Source organism: Erythrolamprus reginae, chromosome 10 (genome assembly GCF_031021105.1).
Source record: "Erythrolamprus reginae isolate rEryReg1 chromosome 10, rEryReg1.hap1, whole genome shotgun sequence".
In the NCBI taxonomy this organism is placed as follows: Eukaryota; Metazoa; Chordata; class Lepidosauria; order Squamata; family Dipsadidae; genus Erythrolamprus; species Erythrolamprus reginae.
In genome coordinates this window covers 41,341,640-41,364,334 of record NC_091959.1, presented here as the reverse complement: position 1 = coordinate 41,364,334, position 22,695 = coordinate 41,341,640, and the positions used below count along the sequence as shown (strand labels likewise).

General features: G+C 42.2%; 1 protein-coding gene across 1 annotated transcript in view; it reads right to left on the bottom strand.

The window, feature by feature from the left end:
• PPIL2 (peptidylprolyl isomerase like 2) overlaps window positions 1-21,428 on the bottom strand; it is a 41,039-nt gene extending 19,611 nt beyond the window's left edge. Inside the window, exons 1-7 of the mRNA XM_070761994.1 lie at window positions 21,318-21,428; window positions 19,842-19,891; window positions 19,552-19,597; window positions 19,271-19,333; window positions 17,992-18,043; window positions 1,782-1,833; window positions 1,284-1,375 (exon numbers count right to left, since the gene is read on the bottom strand). Of these exons, the coding sequence (XP_070618095.1) occupies window positions 1,284-1,375; window positions 1,782-1,833; window positions 17,992-18,043; window positions 19,271-19,333; window positions 19,552-19,597; window positions 19,842-19,891; window positions 21,318-21,349 (387 nt within the window). The 5' untranslated portion in view covers window positions 21,350-21,428. The remainder of the gene's footprint in view (window positions 1-1,283; window positions 1,376-1,781; window positions 1,834-17,991; window positions 18,044-19,270; window positions 19,334-19,551; window positions 19,598-19,841; window positions 19,892-21,317) is intronic.
• Window positions 21,429-22,695: the final 1,267 nt, after the last annotated feature.

The following is a 22,695-nucleotide window of genomic DNA, read 5'->3' as shown; positions in this document are numbered from 1 at the left end:
GGAAATTCTGGTTGTAAGGTGAGGACTACTGGTATACATCTGTATGAGTCCCAGCATCTGGTTAGGTCCCACAGTCTCGGCCTTCTCCAGGTCCTGTCAACCAGACAACGTCGCTTGCCGGGGCCTACGGAAGAGCCTTCTCTGTGGGGCCCCCGGCCCTCTGGAATCAGCTCCCCCAGAGATTCGTACCGCCCCCACCCTCCTCTCCTTCCGCAAGAGTCTTAAGACTCGTTTATGCCACCAGGCTTGGGGCAATTAGATCTTAGCCCTCTGGCCGACGAATGGTATGTATGGTTGCTCTTTTGAATGGGTATGATAGATTTTTAATATAATAGGGGATTATAGATGAATTTACGTAGTTTTAATTAATTGATTTAGCTTATTGCATTCTACTGTTTCTTTTATATGTTGTAAAGCTACCTTTGAAAAGTGTTCGGAAACTTCAGATCGTGCAAAATGCAGCTGCAAGAGCAATCATGGTTGCCAATCAGTTTCCGGTCACAATTCAAAGTGTTGGTTATGACCTATAAAGCCCTTCATGGCATCGGACCAGAATACCTCTGGGACCGCCTTCTGCTGCACGAATCCCAGCGGCCGGTTAAGTCCCACAGAGTTGGCCTTCTCCGGATCCCATCAACTAAACAATGTCGTCTGGTGGGACCCAGGGGAAGAGCCTTCTCTGTGGCGGCCCCGACCCTCTGGAACCAGCTCCCCCCAGAGATCAGAATTGCCCCCACCCTCCTTGCCTTTCGTAAGTTCCTTAAAACCCACCTCTGTCGTCAGGCATGGGGGAATTGAAATATTCCTTCCCCCCAGGCCTATACAATTTATGCATGGTATGTTTGTGGGTATGTTTGGTTTTCAATAAGGTTTTTAGTTATTTTAAATATTTATTTGTTATATGCTGTTTTATTGTTGTTGTTAGCCACCCAGAGTCTGCAGAGAGGGGCGGCATACAACTCTAATAAATAAATAAAAAAATAAAATAAAATAAAATAAAATAAAATAAAATTAAAAAAATTAAAAAAAATTAAAAAAAATTAAAAAAATTAAAAAAATAAATAAAATAAATAAAATAAATAAAATAAATAAAATAAATAAAATAAATAAAATAAATAAATAAAATAAAATAAAATAAAATAAAATAAAATAAATAAATAAATAAGCCGCTCCGAGTCCTCGGAGAGGGGCAGTTTATAAATTCAATAAATGAATAATGAATGAACGAACAAACAACAAACAAACAAACAAACAAATGCATTGTCAACAATGAACATGCTCACCTCAAAACAAAACACGTTCCCGGTGGTCTTGATAGTCACAATGTGGGAGTTATTGGTGAACACCGTGAAAAGCACCGGGCAGTGGTATTTCCCTAAATTGAAGAAGGGAAAAAAGAGAGAATGAACCACAGGTAGAACTCGTTTTCTCATTTTCTGGTGATTAGTCAAAATCATCCAGTTGGGTTTCATGCCCAAGACAGGACTAGAACTCATAGCCTCCTAGTGATTGGCCCAAAGTCACCCAGTCGGGTTCATGTCTAAGGTGGGACTAGAACTCACAGTCTCCTAGTGATTGGCCCAAAGTCACCCAGTTGGATTCCATGTCTAAGGCGGGACTGGACTAGAACTCACAGTCTCCTAGTGATTGGCCCAAAGTCACCCAGTCGGGTTTCATGCCTAAGGTGGGACTAGAACTCAATGTCTCCTAGTGATTGGCCTAAAGTCCTTTTGACCTGTACAATCATCATATTCACTTTTTCATAAATTGTGCCGACTCACCTTCACTGTTTTTGGCAAAGTTCAGCTTGATGAGAGATTTGGCTTCGAGCTTCTGCGGAGATGAACAGACACAAAAAAGTGAATCATCCCTTTGGAACAACCAAAAGAGCAGAAGTTTGGGGAGCTTCATCGTTGAAAGAGATTGGGCTACCATCTGTCAGAAATGGTGTAGGGTCCCCTGCTTGGGCAGGGGCTTGGACTAGATGACCTCCAAGGTCCCTCCCAACTCAGTTAATCTGAATCTAAGATGATCAAAGATCTGGAGACTAAAACCTACGATTCATAGGTGCAGGATCTGAGCACGGGGAAGCCTAGATTCACTTCACACCTGTTTTCCTAACTTTTAACAACTGGTCGTAAAATCAGGGCAAAAATTCACTTAGCAAACGTCTCGCTTAGCGACAGAAATATGATCTTCAGTTCTGGTCCTCAACTTTCAGCATGCATACTGGCTGGGGAATTCTGGAAATTGCGAAGCCCACAGATTTTCAATGTTGTTTTTTTTAAAAAAAACAAAACCAGTTTTTTAATTTTTTGTTTCTCAAACAAATACACAAATATACAATCTCTTAACCATAAATAAACATTTACCTTATTTTTCCTAAAATTGATACATAAAATATACGATCATTGATACATCGTTGAAAATTGATACATAAAATATATGATCATTGATACATCATTGAAAATTGACTGGCTCAGGCAATGCGTAATAGTCCAAGGAAAAGAAATCAAACACACACGTGCTCTGCTAATCAGCAAACTTGTATTAAATAAACAAAAAAGGGTTACTCAAAACAGTTCTTAGTGTCCAAAAACAATGATAGTGCAAGGCTTACTTCAGCCACATACAAAAACACAGGGAAAAACAAACAAAGACAACCTGGAATGAGCAAAGACGTTTCAGGAGTCCTTTTGAATCTTTGGAGCAAACAGCAAGTCCCAGAGTTTTCACCTCCCACTTGTCTGAAAAAGCTGGGTTGAAAACTCCAACGGCACGGGACAGAAACTTCAGAGCAGGAACCACAAAATAAAACAGATAAACAGCCATAGTTTGCCTTGGGCCTCTGTTCCCTTTTATCCCTTTAGCCCTCATTAAGGGAATCACACCCAGCCCTCAGTATAAGAACCACACCCAGCCCAGGTGCTCCTATAATGACTTGTAATACTCTTTAAAGCGATCCCTTCTTTGCATAGCTCTTCGGCTACGCAGATCAATATATTGATCTGCCGAAGAATCCAGAGACAAAAGACTCTCTGCTGAATCCTGCGTCCCAGTGGCCTCGTCCTCCTGGCTGTCTGCCACATCTTCCTGGCTGTCAGCCAAGCTTTCACATTCACTTTGTGCCGCGGCTCTCCCATCTGTGGGAGCAACGGCTGGCCCAGGCCCAAACACAACACATAAAATATATGATCATTGATACATCATTGAAAATTGATACATAAAATATATGAGCTTGTGGTAAGCCACCCTGAGTCCTATGGGATTGGGCGGCATATAAATATAAATATATAAATCAGCATTGCTTTTATCATTCCATATCCTTCCCTTATTCCACAACCTTTCCCCTCCTTCTCTCCTCTCCCTTCTTCTCCTTTTCCACTTTCTTCTTTCCTCCTCTCCTTCTCTCCTTCCTCTTCCCTTCCCACCCTCCTCCCCTCTTCCCTTTCCAACCATCTCTCCTACTCCTATTTCCCCTCCCTTTCTTCCTCTTCTTTTCCCTTTCTTCTTTCCCCTCTTCTCCCCTTCTCTCCCTTCTTAACCTTCTAACACCACGCTCCATTCCCTCCTTTTGTTGTTGGGTCTACAGTGTTCCCTTGATTTTCGCGGGTTCGAACTTCGCAAAAAGTCTATACCACGTTTTTTCAAAAATATTAATTAAAAAATACTTCGCGGTTTCCCCCCCTATACTACGGTTTTTCCCACCCGATGACGTCATATGTCATCGCCAAACTTTCGTCTGCCTTTAATAAATATTTTTTTAATAAACTTTAATAAATAAACATGGTGAGTAATAATCTAAATGGTTGCTAAGGGAATGGGAAATTGCAATTTAGGGGTTTAAAGTGTTAAGGGATGGCTTGTGATACTGTTTATAGCCAAAAATAGTGTATTTACTTCCGCATCTTTACTTCGCGGAAATTCAACTTTCGCGGGCAGTTTCGGAACGCATCCCCCGCGAAAATCGAGGGAACACTGTACTTGTTTTCAACTCAGTATAGTTTTAGGATGGCCTTTGGGCAACGCCGATTCTCCATTTACATACATCTCCAATTCTTTGTCTATTTGGATAGCTGCACATATTTCATCACTAACGTATATTAATCTATTAACACTTTTATTCCTCCCCTGCTTCCCCCCCCTTTATTTTTAGTATAAATCTTATTTTTTCTCCAACTTATAAACATCGATACTTAACATTACAAATAGTTATAGAATCTTATATGAAAATTAATAAAACATTCTAAGTCATCCGATTTCAATTCATCAATAATTACTCCATCTGTCTAAGAAAGAAAACAATAAAAATTGTCTATATAAAAGCTGGAATATAACTTCAACAGCTACTTTTAGTCTGAAAAGCGACAGACTACACAATTTTTCTTCTCCCCCCCGCCCCCCATTCTATCAATCCTGTTCTTAAATCTTGAATTCCATTTAAATGTGTGTCACATAATTATCTAATGCCACCTCCCTTTCTCTTTTTTTCAACTGGGTTCTTTCAATCCTATTTCTTATTTTTAATTTCTTTTACATTAATATTTGTATTAATTATATTATCTATTTTTATTTTCAATCCATTCACAAAATTTCCCCCAAATTTTATAGAACTCCACGTCTTGTTTGCCTTTAATCTGCAAGAACTGGGCAGGGCTAGTTTAATGAAAAGAAGGACCAGGGGAGACATGATGGCAGTGTTCCAATATCTCAGGGGTTGTCACAAAGAAGAGGGAGTCAACCTATTCTCCAAAGCACAGGAGAAGGCAGGACAAGGAGCAATGGGTGGACACTAAACAAGGAGAGAAGCAACCTAGAACTAAGGAGAAATTTCCTAACAGTCAGAACAATTAATCAGTGGAACAGCTTGTCTCCAGAAGTTGTGAATGCCCCAACATTGGAAGTTTTTAAGAAGATGTTAGATAACCATCTGTCTTAAATAGTGTAGGGTTTCCTGCCTATGCATGAGGTTGGACCAGAAGACTTCCAAGGTCCCTTCCAATTCTTCTTCTTCTGCTTCTTCTTCTTCTTCTTCTTCTTCTTCTTCTCGTCCTCCTCCTCCTCCTCCTCTTCCTCCTCTTCTTCTCCTCCTCCTCCTCCTCTTCCTCCTCTTCTTCTCCTTCCCCTCCTCCTTTTTCTCCTCCTCCTCCTCTTTCTTCCTTCCTTCTTTCTTCCTTCTTTTTTCTTCTTCTTCTTCTCCTCCTCCTCTTCCTCTCCTCCCCCCTCCTCCTTTTTCTCCCCCTCCTCCTTTTTCTCCTCCTCCTCTTTCTTCCTTCTTCATCTTCGTCTTCCTTCTTCCTCCTCCTCCTTTTTTCTCCTCCTCTTTTTTTCTCCTCCTCCTCTTCCTTCTTTCTTCCTTCTTTTTTCTTCTTCTTCTTCCCCCTCCTCCTCTTATTACTATTACTATTACTATTACTATTACTATTATTATTATTATTATTATTATTATTATTATTATTTCTGCACAGTCCATATACTTCCCTTTCTGTTGGTTTTCTGTTGGCCTGCTTTCCCCCCTTTTCATTCACCGGCGTGTCACCTGAGTTTCCAAAGGGAAGCCCACGGGAGTTTTCACATTTTCCAGTTTGGGGAACGCTGAACTGGACGCTGAGCTTGCTCCCAAAATAAACCGTCCCTAACTAGGGCGAGAGAACGGGCCATGGATGGACTAAACGTCATCGCGAGTTCCAAACGTCTTAAGGGCACGGAACTGGATTCTGCAATAAGTCGTGCAACCCTCCAGCAAACATCGGATAGCCAACCCAGCTGATTAAAAGTGACAACTGCCAGAACATTTGTCTGCAGGAAAGTCACAAAGCGAGAGAGGGTTGCAATTAAGCTGATTAATTTGAGGCCTAAAAGAATAATTAATCTATTCTTCTCTCCCTTCGTTTCTTCCTTCCTGGCTTATTAACTGTCTGCTCAAATCCGAATTTTATTTTTTACTTTTAAATATGAGACAATGGATGACCATGGTCGTTCTACGCATAGGGGGTCACCCTCATACGTACGACCACAGTGGAACCCAAAATTCCTGTTGCTAAGCGAGGCTAAGTGAATCCCTGCCATTGTTAAACATAGAAACATAGAAGATTGACGGCAGAAAAAGGCTTCATAGTCCACCTAGTCTGCCCCTTATACTCTTTCCTGTATTTTATCTTAGGATGTTTATCCCAGGCATGTTTCAATTCAGTTACTGTGGATTGACCAACCACGTCTGCTGGACGTTTGTTCCAAGCATCTACTACTCTTTCAGTCAAATTATATTTTTTCACGTTGCTTCTGATCTTTTCCCCCAACTCACCTGAGATTGTGCCCCCTTGTTCTTGGGTTCACTTTCCTATTAAAAACACTTCCCTCCTGAACCTGTTTTAACCCTTTAACAGTAGCTAATCCCTTAGATAAAAGGATCCTTTAGGCCAGGGATAGGCAAAGTTGGCTCTTCTATGATCGTTCTAGCTCAGGAATTCTGGGAGTTGAAGTCCATATGTCATAGAAGAGCCAACTTTGCCTACCCCTGCCTTAGGCAAAAGGAAGCATTAAGCTCCTCCCATAATTGGGTACAAAGCTGAAGGGATTAGATCCTGGGGCCTAGAGGTTAATATTCTGCTTTACAAGGCAAATGCTGCTAGTTCAAGACCCAGTGAGGGTATGGCTAGCTGATGAGGCCAGAACAAGGCTGCAATAGATCTATCCTAGTCTCCCTTAATTTTCAAATTCAGCAAAAACATATTACACACACACACACAAACACACATATATTTGTTTTCATAGATTTTCCCGGGTATATGTATGTACATTGTTATGAGTTCGGGTTTTACCCCATGTAATATTTATATATTACACAGGGTAGAACCCGAACTCAGAACAATCTACACACACACACACACAAAAAAAAAACTATTATTAATGTTCTTATTATTAATATTATTAGAAACATAGAAACATAGAAGACTGACGGCAGAAAAAGACCTCATGGTCCATCTAGTCTGCCCTTATACTATTTCCTGTATTTTATCTTACAATGGATATATGTTTATCCCAGGCATGTTTAAATTCAGTTACTATGGATTTACCAACCACGTCTGCTGGAAGTTTGTTCCAAGGATCTACTACTCTTTCAGTAAAATAATATTTTCTCACGTTGCTTTTGATCTTTCCCCCAACTAACTTCAGATTGTGTCCCCTTGTTCTTGTGTTCACTTTCCTATTAAAAACACTTCCCTCCTGAACCTTATTTAACCCTTTCACATATTTAAATGTTTCGATCATGTCTCCCCTTTCCCTTCTGTCCTCCAGACTATACAGATTGAGTTCATTAAGTCTTTCCTGATACGTTTTATGCTTAAGACCTTCCACCATTCTTGTAGCCCGTCTTTGGACCCGTTCCATTTTGTCAATATCTTTTTGTAGGTGAGGTCTCCAGAACTGGACACAGTATTCCAAATGGGGTCTCACCAGCGCTCTATATAAGGGGATCACAATCTCCCTCTTCCTGCTTGTTATACCTCTAGCTATGCAGCCAAGCATCCTACTTGCTTTTCCTACCGCCCGACCATTCTGCTCACCCATTTTGAGACTGTCAGAAATCACTACCCCTAAATCCTTCTCTTCTGAAGTTTTTGCTAACACAGAACTGCCAATGCAATATATTAATATTAATATATTAAAGCCCTTCATGGTACTGGACCAGATTATCTCAGGGACCGCCTTCTGCTGCACGAATCCCAGCGACCAGTTAGGTCCCACAGAGTGGATCTTCCGGGTCCCGTCAAGTAAACAATGTCGGTTGGCAGACCCCAGGGGAAGAGCCTTCTCTGTGGCGGCCCCAGCCCTCTGGAATCAACTCCCCCAAAGATTAGAATTGCCCCCAACCTCCTTGCCTTTCGTAAGCTGCTTAAAACCCACCTCTGCCGTCAGGCATGGAGGAATTGAGACCCTCTTCCCCCTAGGCCTTTACAATTCTATGCATGGTACGTATGTATGTATGTTTGGGGTTTTTTTATATATATTAATGGGCTTTTAATTATTTCTAACATTAAACTACTATTGTACACTGCTTTATTGTTGCTATTAGCCTCCGGAGAGGGGCGGCGTACAAATCCAATCAATCAAGCAATCAATCAATAATATATATTCCTCCCAAGCCTGGAGAATTAACGCAAGAGCAAAAAAGGGGGAAAATAAAAGATCAACAGCAATGATTCAGCTGAGAGCTTGATCACAACAGCAGGGTCCCATATGTGATTGGTGTTCCATGCAATCCTGTGACTGGGAGCCATCTGTTAAAAAATGCAAAACATCACACACAACCAACAACAGTGGGGGGGAAAAAAACAACTTGCAGGGTAATTGTGGTGGCCAAGCCATTTTGTGCCCACAGCTGCTGGTAGCCTTCCAGGATGCTGCAGGCTGAGAAGCGGTGAGCAATGGCACAACGCAAGGAAGGTTGCAGATGGAAACCCATCAGTTTTTTCCAGCAGAAATTCAATTCCGGGCGCCGGCAGAAGAGGAACGGGGGAATAGAGAGCAGTCTTGCAAATCAAGAACTGACTAATTGCATAAATGCGTAAGAGCTCTCCACTCCTCCACTCGCAACCGAATACCCTACACGCCAGTGTTTCCCAACCTTGGCAATTTGAAGATATCTGGACTTCAACTCCCAGAATTCCCCAGCCAGCGAATGCTGGCTGGGGAATTCTGGGAGTTGAAGTCCAGATATCTTCAAGTTGCCAAGGTTGGGAAACACGGCCCTACGCAACTAGACTTACAATCCTAGGCTTAGAAAGCTGAGAACTACGTCGCCTTAAACATGATTTAAGTACAGCCCACAAAATCATCTGCTACAACGTCCTTCCTGTCAATGGCTACTTCAGCTTCAACCACAACAACACACGAGCACACAACGGATTCAAAGTTAATGTAAACCGCTCCAAACTCGACAGCCGGAAATATGACTTTAGTAACCGAGTAGTTAATGCCTGGAACTTACTACCTGACTCTGTAGTATCATCACCTAACTCCCAATACTTTATCCTTAGTCTATCCACTGTTGACCTCTCCCAATTCCTAAGAGGTCAGTAAAGGGGTGTGCATAAGTGCACCAGTGTGCCTTCCGTTCCCTGTCCTAATGTTTCTCTATATTATTTTACTATTATTATGTGTGTGAATATTTCATATCTAAAATCTTCTTATTTTCTTCTTGCTAGTATCATGTATATAAATATTATTATATTGTTACATTCTTTCAATATGTACTTGACAAAACAAACAAACAAATAAAAAAGAGTGAGCGAAAGAAAGAAAGAAAGAAAGAAAGAAAGAAAGAGAGAGAGGACGGTGGGTGGGTGGGTGGGAGAAAGGAAGGAAGGAGGGAGGAAAGAAAGAAAGAAAGAAAGAAAGAGGAAGATGAGTGGGAGGGAGGGAGATAGATAGAGAAAGAAAGAAAGAAAGAAAGAAAGAAAAAAGAGGAGGGTGGATGGGTGGGAGAGAGAGAGAGAAAGAAAGAAAGAAAGAAAGAAAAAAGAGGAGGGCGGATGGATGGGTGGGAGAGAGAGGGAGAGAAAGAAAGAAAGAAAGAAAGAAAGAAAGAAAGAGGAAGGTGAGTGGGTGGGAGGGAGGGAGATAGATAGATAGATAAAGAAAGAAAAAAAAGAGGAGGGTGGATGGATGGGTGGGAGAGAGAGAGAGAAAGAAAGAAAGAAGGAAAAGAAAGAAAGAAAGAAAGAAAGAAAGAAAGAAAGAAAGAAAGAGGAAGGTGGGTGGGAAGGAGGGAGGGAGAGAAAGAAAGAAAGAAAGAAAGAAAGAAAAAAAAAAGAGGAGGGTGGATGGATGGATGGGTGGGTGGGAGATAGAGGGAGAGAAAGAAAGAAAGAAAGAAAGAACGACAGCCACTCCCCCCCCTTTCTCTGGCAGCTCTCTTCCTGCTTCTGTGCCAAGCTCAGGGTCCGGCCTGCCAGCTGAGCTCCTTTTGGCAAAGCGACCTCTTTTGCTGCCATCATCCCAAACAAGCCGGCTGGCCTTGCTGTGTCTCTGCTTCCCGACTTGCCAGCTGACATCATCCTCTCTTTGCCAGGACCCAGGAAGGCCTCCCTCCCTCCCTCCTCCGCCCGGCCGCACGTGAGCCTCCGCGGACTATGTGGGTTACTGGGGCAAACGCCAGATGAAAAGAAAGCGAAAGAAAGGCGGAGTGGAACGGCCCTTTTTCTGCAGGCAAGACCGGGACGGAGGAACAGCTGACACACGCACAACTCTTTTACTAGGAGGAAGCGTCTAGATTGTAGGCGTCTGAGGTTTTTAAACATCTATCTATCTATCTATCTATCTATCTATCTATCTATCTATCTATCTATCTATCTATCTATCTATTGGATTTGTATGCCGTCCCTCTCCGTAGACTCGGGGCGGCTAACAACAATGATAAAAACAACATGTAACAATCCAATCCAATACTAAAATAACTAAAAAAAACCCTTATTATAAAAACCAAACATCCATACAGACATACCATGCGTAAATTGTAAAGGCCTAGGGGGAAAGAGTATCTCAGTTCCCCCATGCCTGGCAGCAGAGCTGGGTTTTAAGAAGTTTACGAAAGGCGAGAAGGGTGGGGGATATTCTAATCTCTGGGGGGAGTTGGTTCCAAAGGGCCGGGGCTGCCACAGAGAAGGCTCTTCCCCTGGGTCCCGCCAAACACCATTGTTTAATTGACGGGACCCGGAGAAGGCCCACTCTGTGGGACCTAACTGGTTGCTGGGATTCGTGCGGCAGAAGGCGGTCCCTGAGATATTCTGGTCCGGTGCCATGAAGGGCTTTATAGGTCATAACCAACACTTTGAATTGTGACCGCAAACTGATCGGCAACCAATGCAGACTGTGGAGTGTTGGTGTAACATTGGCATATTTGGGGAAGCCCATGACTGCTCTCGCAGCTGCATTCTGCATGATCTGAAGTTTCCGAACACTTTTCAAAGGTCGCCCCATGTAGAGAGCATTGCAGTAGTCGAGCCTTGAGGTGATGAGAGCATGAGTGACTGTGCTGGAAAGGCAGTGTGTTCCTTTTACGCGGCGTCCAGCTCGGGTGGGTAAAATTTAGTTTAAATGTGAAATATTAAAGTCTACGGGGGTATTTATTTATTTATTGGATTTGTATGCCGCCCCTCTCCGTAGACTCGGGGCGGCTAACAACAGTGATCAAAACAGCATGTAACAATCCAGTACTAAAACAACTAAAAAACCCTTATTGTAAAACCAAACATACATACGCAGAATGCTACCCTGTTTTCCCGAAAATAAGTCACCCCCGAAAGTAAGACATAGGAGAATATTAGTATGTCTTGGTGCAGCCTTGTGCGAAACCGTCGATATACAGCCGAGTTATTGCAGAGGTGTAGTTGTGTGATCCAGCCAGTAAAAGACTTAGCATTTAACAAAGTATTATTTACAAGTCCTCGGAGAGGGGTGGCATACAAATCTAATAAATTATTATTATTATTATTATTATTATTATTAATTATTATTAATTATTATTATACAGTGATACCTCGTCTTACAAACGCCTCGTCATGCAAACTTTTCGAAATACAAACCCGGGGTTTAAGATTTTTTTGCCTCTTCTTACAAACTATTTTCACCTTACAAACCCACGGTCGCCGCTGGGATGCCCCGCCTCTGGACTTCCGTTGCCAGCAAAGCACCCGTTTTTGTGCTGCTAGGATTCCCCTGAGGCTCCCCTCCATGGGAAACCGCACCTCCAGACTTCCGTGTTTTTGTGATGCTGCAGGGGAATCCCAGCAGGGAAATCCCAGCAGCGCAAAAACGGGCGCTTCGCTGGCAACGGAAGTCCGGAGGTGGGGTTTCCCAGCGAGGGGAGCCTCAGTGAAATCGCAGCATTGCAAAAACACAAAGGTCCGGAGGTGGGGTGATTTCACTGATGCTCCCTTCGCTGGGAAGCCCCACCTCTGGACTTCCGTTGCCAGCAAAGTGCTCGTTTTTGCGATGCTGGGATTCCCCTGCAGCATCACAAAAACACAGAAGCAGTTTCCCATGGAGGGGAGCCTCAGGAGAATCCCAGCAGCACAAAAATGGGCACTTCGGCTGGCAAAAGGGGTGAATTTTGGGCTTGCACGCATTAATCGCTTTTCCATTGATTCCTATGGGAAACACTGTTTCATCTTACAAACTTTTCACCTTAAGAACCTCGTCCCGAAACCAATTAAGTTTGTAAGACAAGGTATCACTGTATTATATACAACACAAAGTAGCAAAAGATAACAAAACGCACACAGCTAAGAATATATCTCAAAGTAAACTCCCCCCATAGGGAAAGACACTAGCGCCCTCTTATGGCCAAACCAGTCAAAGCACTTAAAGACATATTACAACTTTACAGTTGTAAACTACCATTGGTAGTTTAATACATGGCAACCCCAAAACAGGTGAGTACCATGTACTAACAGAGAGGTTTCGTAGAATTGCCTAATATAAGACATCCCCGAAAAGAAGATGTAGGAGACGTTTCGTTTCGCAGCATTCCCGAACACTAGAGTGCCTTCCGTCCCCTGTCCTATTGTCTCTCCTATATCTCCTATACCTTTCTTCTATTCCTATATCTCTTCTTCTATTCTTTCATTGATACATTTTATTCCTATATCTTCTCTTCTATTCTTTCTTAGATATATGTTACTATGAGTATCTCCTCTATAACCTTCATCATGTATTTTACTATGTTTATACCCACTAAAACCCTCATTGTGTATTGGACAAAATCAATCAATATTATTATTATTTATTGGATTTGTATGCCGCCCCTCTCCGGAGACTCGGGGCGGCTAACAGCAATAATAAGACAGTGTACAGTAATAATCCAATACTAAAAATGATTAAAAACCCATTATTATAAAAAACCAAACATACATACAGACATACCATGCATAAAATTGTAAAGGCCTAGGGGGAAAGAGCATCTCAATTTCCCCATGCCTGGCGGCAGAGGTGGGTTTTAAGTAACTTACGAAAGGCAAGGAGGGTGGGGGCAATTCCAATCTCTGGGGGGAGTTGGTTCCAGAGAGCTGGGGCCGCCACAGAGAAGGCTCTTCCCCTGGGTCCCGCCAAGCGGCATTGTTTAGTTGATGGGACCCGGAGAAGACCCACTCTGTGGGACCTAACCGGTCGCTGGGATTCGTGCAGCAGAAGGCGGTCGCTGAGATAATCTGGTCCGGTGCCATGAAGGGCTTTATAGGTCATAACCAACACTTTGAATTGTGACCAGAAACTGATCGGCAACCAATGCAGACTGCGGAGTGTTGGTGTAACATGGGCATATTTGGGAATAATCAATAATAAACATATCACACTGCTGTCCATAAATTGCATCCCAAAACGCTGCATCAGTCAGATTTAAAACACATCCAACACGCATCCAACATGCGTTTTTGCTGCAGCAGGATATAAGATACAATTCATTGAAAAATAAATAAAACATCCCCTGAAAATAAGACGTACCACATCTTTGGGGGCAAAAATTAATATAAGACGCTGTCTTATTTTCAGGGAAACACAGTACTATTTCAACATGGAAGAAGGAAAGGATACTTAGACTTGGCTACTGCTTCATGGTGCTTTAAAGCCTCTCTAAGTAGTTTAGTCAACCTCTTGCCCACAACAAAAAGCTTTTGGTTCCAGTGGTGTAGGTTAAGTTAGGGCAGTGTTTCTCAAATAGTGGGGCAGGGCCTCTGAGGTGGTGGTGCGCAGAGCGATGCTGGGGGGGCATTTGAACCCAGGGAATGTGGGGGGGTTTGCCACAGGGAGTAGGGTTTTTTTTTGCACCGAACAATATCACACAGCACATAGTAGGAGATATGAAGTGCCTAGAACAAACGTTAAGAGACACCATGGAAAAATATTTAACAAGGATGAAAAGAAAGGAGGAGATCATGAGACAAATGTTAAGTCTCTAAGATGAGGAAATATGATGAAGTGTATGTAGCGCTTGGCTTCACTGTGACTATGGTGGGAGACAAGGAAAGACCACTATGTTTACTGTGTCTAAGAATGTTGGCAGTGGAAGCCAAATAAATTAAGGCGACGCTTAAACACATTACACCACAATCACGCTGATAAAAAGTTTTTTTTCCAGCAAAAACATGCTGAATATTGCAAATAATTCAATTCAATTCAATTCATTAGATTTGTATGCCGCCCCTCTGCGAAGACTCGAGGCGGCTCACAACAACAATAAAAACAATATTCTACCGAAAACAAATCTAATATTAAAAAGCACATAAAAACCCTATCATATTTAAAAAGCAAACAACACATGCATATCCAAACATAAATATAAAAAAGCCTGGGGGAAAGGTGTCTCAACTCCCCCATGCCTGGCGGTATAGATGGGTCTTGAGTAATTTACGAAAGACAAGGAGGGTGGGGGCAGTTCTAATCTCCGGGTGGAGTTGATTCCAGAGGGCCGGGGCCGCCACAGAGAAGGCTCTTCCCCTGGGGCCTGCCAAACGACATTGTTTAGTCGACGGGACCCGGAGAAGGCCAACTCTGTGGGACCTTGTCGGTCGCTGGGATTTGTGCGGTAGCAGGCGGTTCCGGACGTACTCTGGTCCAATGCCATGTAGGGCTTTAAAAGTCATAACCAACACTTTGAATTGTGACCGGAAACTGATCGGCAGCCAATGCAGGCCACGGAGTGTTGCAGAGACGTGGGCGAATCTAGGAAGCCCCACGATGGCTCTCGCGACAAATAATTATCCCGGTGGAGAGTTTTGGGGGGGGGGGGGGACGGAATATTTATTTCTTCCTGGGGTGGGGTGGGCATAATAGAAAATAATTGAGAAACACTGAGTTAGGGGTACCCTCTCCTCACAGATTTTCCCAGAAAAAAACTCCAGGAATGAGTAGTTATTTACCTGACCATCTCCCAAAACACAGTCAGGAACAACAGAAAAAAACAGAGATCCCAGGAGTGATCTACCCTGGAATGGAACTCCAGAGATCTGGCCAAGCTTTCCAGGCCAAATGGTATGACTGCCCCCTTGTGTTTAAAGAGAGAAAATGACAACCCTTGTTCTACAATTGCAGATCCAGGTTTTCTATCTTTTTGTGTGGCTAATACAGTCAGGTGTTTCGGGTTTGGCTTGGTGCGTCACAGGCACTCTGCCATCAAAGGCTGGAAGAGAGTGGGGGGAGCACAGATAGGCAATAAAAAACTTTTGGGCATGTGATGGGAAATAGCAAGGGGGAAATGGCGGGTGATGAAAACCAGAGAACCTTGAAAGAAGTTTGTACCAGCATTCAAGGCCAGGCACCCTTAGAAAGAGTCAAACATCCTTCTTGAGGTGCGATGACCAGAACTGTACACGGTACTCCAAATGTGGTCTCACCATCGATTTGTACAGAGGCAATACAACACTTGCCAATCTAGCATAGAGTTTGCTTTTTTTACTTTCTTTTACCAAAGAGAGAGCGCTTTGCGCCACCTCTGGCATGTGTGCCATAGGTTTGCCATCATGGCATTACAGGAGCAACAAATAGAGTGAGGGAATAAGTTCTCCGGATATACCGAGACACACAGCAGACCTTGTCTAGATACCAGAATTTATAGTGTGGCAATTCAGGAAGCAGTGCAGAGAATAATTATTCATAATAATAATAATAATAATAATAATAATAATAATAATAATAATAATAATAATTTATTGGATTTGTATGCCGCCCCTCTCCGTAGACTCGGGGCGGCTAACAACAATAATAAAAACAACATGTACAATCCAATAATAAAAAACAACTAAAACCCCTATTATAAAACCAAACATATACACAAACATACCATGTATAACTTGTAATGGCCTAGGGGGAAGGGCTATCTCAACTCCCCCATGCCTGGCGGTATAAATGAGTCTTGAGTGGTTTACGAAAGACAGGGAGGGTGGGGGCAGTTCTAATCTCCGGGTGGAGTTGGTTCCAGAGGGCCGGGGCTGCCAGAGAAGGCTCTTCCCCTGGGGCCCGCCAAACGAGAAATAATGAAGACTCTTTTGTAGAAAATAGTTTTACTCTTCAGTGCAAGTAAATTTTTTCCGTCTTAGTCTTCTATTTACAGGAACAAACTTTGCTTTAACTATACGCAGTAAAGCTTACTTACATGTAGATACTAAACGAATCCAGGTGTCTCCGTATCAACCCACAGCTCTAACTCAATACTTAACTCACGACTTAATTCACGCTCAAACTGCTTCCGCCAGCCAACTAACAACCACCAAACCAAACCTCCTGTAACAAAACACACCCATTGTAAAGGTGCTCTGCATCTTATAATTCTCTGGCCCAATCAGGTTGCAGTTTACATCCTATGACTCAGCATTAACATACTTACATTCTTCTTTTTTACCTTATATGGTAATACAATGGAATATCACCTAGGACAGTGATGGCGAACCTTTTTCTCCCTGGGTGCCAAAAGAGCATGAGCGCATGCTATCGCACATGTGTGAGTGCCCACACCCATAATTCAATGTCTGGAGAGGGCAAAAACAGCTTTCCCTGCCCTCCAGAGGCCCTCTGGGGGCTGGAAATGGCCTGTTTCCCAACTTCTGGTGGGCCCAGTATTCATTCATTCATTCATTCATTCATTCATTCATTCATTCATTCATTCATTCATTCATTCATTCATTTGATTTTTATGCCGCCCTTCTCCTTAGACTCAGGGCGGCTTACAACATGTTAGCAATAGCACTTTTCAACAGAGCCAGCCTATTGCCCCCACAATCCGGGTCCTCATTTGACCCACCTCGGAAGGATGGAAGGCTGAGTCAACCTTGAACCGGTGATGAGATTTGAACCGCTGACCTACAGATCTAGCAGTCAGCTTCAGTGGCCTGCAGTACTGCACTCTACCTGCTGTGCCACCCCGCCTCTCGTAGGCTCGTGTTTCACATTCCCCAGGCTCCAAAGGCTTCCCTGGAGCCAGGGGAGGGTAAAAACACCCTCCCACATCCCCCCAGAGGCTCTGTGGAAGCCAAAAACACCCTCTCAGTGCCATTGTGTGAGCCAAAAATCAGCTGGCCGGCACACACCTACACGTTGGAGCTGAGCTAGGGCAACGGCTCGCATGCCAGCAGATATGGCTCCATACGCCACCTGTGACACTCTTGCCATAGGTTCACCATCACTGACCTAGGATTTATCTACAATCCTTGATATAGTGTCTCTAAATCTTAACAGGCCTTGGCTCTCGTAACGATTCCATTATTTAGTTTCTTGAATCGATGGTGTAACGAAAGAGGCTAGAGTTTAACACAGTGAGTATTTGCGTATCAACCGTTTTATAAAAGAGGAGAGCGATGGCTTTAAAGAAAGTTTTCAGCCACCTTGAGATCAACACCAGCTCAGCTCCAAAAGAGAGGAAGAAGTGAGGGGGAAAAATCAAGATGGCCCTACTTTGATTCTCTAATACAGTAGTACCTCTAGATACGAGTTTAATTCATTCCAGAAGGGAGCTTGTATGTCAAACAACTCGTATCTGAAACAAATGGCTTTAGACTTTGTTTTTCCCCTCCGAGATAACCAGAAGCAAGGATTCTTGCGCCACCTAGTGGATGCTCGGCTCGTATCCCGAATTTGAGCTCGGGTCTCGAAAAGAAATTTCTCTCCCCTCGTGGCTCGTATCTTGGAATACTCGCATGTGGAGCAGCTTGTATCTAGAGGTACTACTGTATAAGGAGGAAAAGAGAGGGTTTCTGTCAACCAAGATTCTGTAATTATACTCCGCAATAATAGAATCCCAGCCGATCTCATGGCGTCTATTTCTTGTTCTGGCTTACCCCGAAGAACTCACAATATTTCAGACTTTTTTCTAGCTACTTTATACATATCCAAAATGGAATTTCCCACCTGCTTTTTCAAGCTCTCAATTTTTTGAGGTTTTTAATATTTGTAGTTTGGGGATAGAATGGATCTCACATTTTAAAATCCAACAATACTTACCTCCCCGGTGATCGGATTGGTTCCATATTTCTTTATCCACGGAACAATATTCCTAAAACAAGACAGATGCGGAGTCAAAACGGCTCGGGCATTGGTTTCTATATTTAAGTACAGAATAGAATAAAATGGAATGGAGTGGAGTGGAACAGGAATAGAATTTTATTGACACACAAGGAATTTGTCTTTGGTGCATAAACTCTCAGTGTACATAAAATAAAAGTGTTTTTAATAGGAAAGTGAACACAAGAACAAGGGGACACAATCTGAAGTTAGTTGGGGGAAAGATCAGAAGCAACGTGAGAAAATATTATTTTACTGAAAGAGTAGTAGACGCTTGGACCAAACTTCCAGCAGACGTGGGTTGGTAAATCCACAGTCACAGAATTTAAACATGCCTGGGATAAACATATCTCCATCCTAAGATAAAATACAGGAAATAGTATAAGGGCAGACTAAATGGACCATGAGGTCTTGTTCTGCCATCAGTCTTCTATGTTTCGATGTTTTCTAAAAGCTACATTTATCAAGAATCATAAGGTACAACACAATGATTGTCATAGGGTACAAATAAGCAATCAAATCAAACCAGATACACTTAACAACCGCGTTACCAGCTTAACCACTGTAGTGATTCACTTAACAACCAACCGCGGCAAGAAAGGTTGTGAAATGGAGTCAAATTCACTTAACAAATGTTTCACTCAGCAACGGAAATTTTGGGCTCGATTGTGGTCATAAGTCGAGAACCTGTATAATGGAACTTCTTGCCCTGTTTAAGTGTGCCACAGTATCCCCAGAGAGATATTGGGGAGAAACTGCCAGCAGAGGCTGCCATTAGTGTATCCAAACAAGCCCATCAAAGATCAAGAAATAGATTTGCTGTTCTATACCTATGCCTTTACATCCCCACCTTATCTAGAACTAACTTTGATATATCACCCAAATCCCAAGTCACAAGATAGATAGATGCTTGGTTGGTTGGTTGGATGGATGGACGGACGGTAGATAGATAGGTAGATAGATAGATAGATAGATAGATAGACAGATGATAGATAGATAGATAGATAGATAGACAGATAGACAGATGATAGACAGATAGACAGATGATAGAAGACAGACAGACAGATGATAGATAGATAGATAGATAGACAGACAGATGATAGATAGATAGATAGACAGATGATAGATAGATAGATAGATAGATAGATAGATAGATAGATAGATAGATAAAGAGGGAGAGAGAGATAATGTCAGAAAAACTGGAATAAAGATAACTTACAGCAAGTCAAAAATGATCCCATCTGATGTGCAAACTGGATATTCAAATGGTTGCAAAGATAAGCTAGGATTGAGCAAAAGAATTCCATTTCAGTATAAAATAAGCACAGTAAACTTATTTGGCTTAACATTAAGGCAACACACAAAAAGGAATGACCAAACCCACCAAAGCATATAAACAAATTCCAACGCAAAGCCATTTTCAAGATTCTTATGAAAAGTATGAAGGAAGTAACATTTATTATACAGTATTTATACTTCTGTGATTTCTTTCAAACTTACCTACAGTGATCAAAAGGCAGGCGTCGGAAGTTGGACTGTGGAATTTCTATTCAAAGAAAAAAAAATATGTCTCATGCATTCAAGTCAGCACATTCATTTTCGCTTGAATACCTTACTAAAATGTTGTAATTGACTGGCCAATCTCCCTTTTAATGCAGCCTATTTTATAACTGTGATAACACGAGGCACATCTTGCTTTGAATGTCCCCCCTCCCTGAGGGTGGGGGGGTACCCAAAGTATAAATTAGACATACAAATGAGACAAAAATTCAACAGGTCAACTCACATACCAACTTTCTTCCCTCCATAAAAATGGGTATATTCTGTACATGTTATGTACCTAAAAGAGAAAGAGACAATTAGAGGAATACGTACCTTAACTTACATATCTAGAAGGCATGCAGATAAGCATTGGATCCTAATTCCATAATCTTTTTGTGTGCGTTTGTGTGTGTATGTATGTATGTATGCATGTATGTATGCATGTGTATATATACAGTATGTATGTAGGTATATATACACAAGGCAAAGGTTGTAGGTTCAACTCCCAGTGGGTATGGCTAGCTGATGAGGCCAAAATAAGGCCGAAATAGATCTCCCTTAATTTTCAAATTCAGCAAAAAAACATGTGACATATATATATATACATGTATATACACACACATATATGTATGTGTGTGTATGTATGTAAATTGTTCTCAGTTCGGTTTTTACACCGTGTAATATTTTGAGTGTCTATGCGACGTTTCGGTGAAATCACATTCACCATCATCAGGCTGAAGTTTTTAGCTTCGTGCTGCTTTGAATATAATTTCAAATTTATATTCAAAGCAGCACGAAGCTAACAACTTCAGCCTGATGATGGTGAATGTGATTTCACCGAAACATCACATAGTATAAGAAGGGGTAAAACCCGAACTCAGAACAATTTACATACATATACCCGTGAAAAATCTACGAAAACAAATATATATGTGTATATATAACACACACACACACACATATATATATCACATATTTTTGCTATATTTTTATCCAACAGAAAAAACATATATAACAATCTATATATATATGTTTGTTTGTTTGTTTATTAATTAGATTTATTTATTAGATTTGTATGCCACCCCTCTCCGTAGACTCGGGGCGGCTAACAACAGTAAAAAGACAATATGAACAAATCTAATATTAAAAGTAATGTAAAAAACCCCAATTTAAGAAACCAATCATACATACAGACATACCATGCATAAATTTTATAAGCCTAGGGGGAAGGGAATATCTCAATTCCCCCATGCCTGACGAGAGGTGGGTTTTAAGGAACTTACGAAAGGCAAGGAGGGTGGGGGCAACTCTTGATATCTGTGGGGAGTTGGTTCCAGAGGGTCGGGGCCGCCACAGAGAATGCTCTTCCCCTGGGTCCCGCCAAACGACATTGTTTAGTCGACGGGACCCGGAGAAGGCCAACTCTGTGGCCATATATATGTATGTATGTATATATACATATATGTCTTATCTATCTATCCATCTCATCCTCTCTCTCTCTCCGCTTCCTCTCTCCTTCCTCTTAGTAGGAGAAGAGTCCAAGGGAGCCATGAAATAAAGAAGAGCCAGTGCCCGCATTGGAACGCCTCCACCCAGCAACCTTTTCCTTCCCTCAACAACCTCCCTGCCAGGTAGGCTGGGCAGAAATGCCACCTTCCCCCCTTTCGGAGAGCTTCCAAGGCGCCCCAGTTGCCCCACCACCCCTCCTGAGACACTTCGCTTACATTTTGTCCTTCTGGTGCTGCCTTTTCCCCATGGCGGCGGCGGTGGGTCTCCCTTCCTCCGCTCTGCAAACGCCCGGCGAGAAAAGCTAAACGCTGCCCGGAAAAACCCTCCACTTCCGGGAAAGACGCTCCGCAGCTCCATTTCCGGTCTGGCACTATGCGTCGCGCAAAACAAGTCCCCCCGCTGGGGAAACAGAAAGTCGCCACTAAAGGTTCCGCTTCTTTATTTTATTTTATTTTGAATTATTTATTTGTTTTGTCAAGTACGTATTGGTGGTATATAAGATATCATAATATTGATATACATGGTACTAGTAAAAGATAAACATTAGGACAGGGGACGGAAGGCTTCTTTTATCGCTTTAGGGCAGAGACTGCCAACCTTGGCAACTTGGAGATGTATGGGCTTCAACTGCCAGAATAACCAAAAATTCCCAGAATAGATTTTTTAAAAATAAAAAAAATCTCCAGTAATAAAGGTGGATATTTCTTCAGCTGACTGGTGAAACTAATCAAGGAGAAGCAACCTGAAAGTAAGGAGAAAATTCCTAACCGTAAGAACAATTAACCAGCGGAACCACTTGCCACCAGAAGTTGTGGCTGCTCCATCACTGTGGGATTTTTAAGAAGAGATAGGACAGCCACTTGTCTGAAATGGTAGAGGGTAACCTTCTTGAGTTGTGGGCTGGATTAGAAGACCTCCAAGGTCCCTTCCAGCTCTATTCTGATTGATCAAAGGACTCTGAGCTAAATTGAGAAATTAAAGTGCCTGCCCAACCACTTCACTTATTGTTGCCAAAAATAATGCAGACATACACAAATTAATAACCTTAGCTGAGAGTAGCTTGCTGTTCCAACTTCCCTCCCCACTTATTATATATAGGCAGAAAGGGAGGCAATGCTACTCTTTAAATAATCATTTTTATTTTTATTTTTCCCCCCAGTAATAAATATGGATCTTTCTTCAGATCGCCTCCAGGACTCATCTGTAAAACCAGTACATTTGACAAGAGTGCTTGGTAGGTAAGAATGCTTGTCAGTTGACGGTCAGATTTTTCTAAATCATCAAATATTACCAGCTGTTCTTTCTTCACGTAGTTATAGTGGCGGGATCACAAACTGACCAACCACACTTGGATTGTGGGGTTTAAGGTTCAGGTATACATAAAAAGAGATGTTGCCAATTCCACAAGTAAGTGAGCCAACTAAGTGAATATAGGTTTTCCCTAGAATGCAAGAACCCAGCCTGTTTTAATCAGAGTTGTGAACTATTGGACCTGTTGGAAATCTGCTGCAGAATTCCACTTGTCCAATTTTGACTTCACTGTACTAGCTTCCCCTAGTCTGTATGGACGACAATAAATATCACCAACCAATG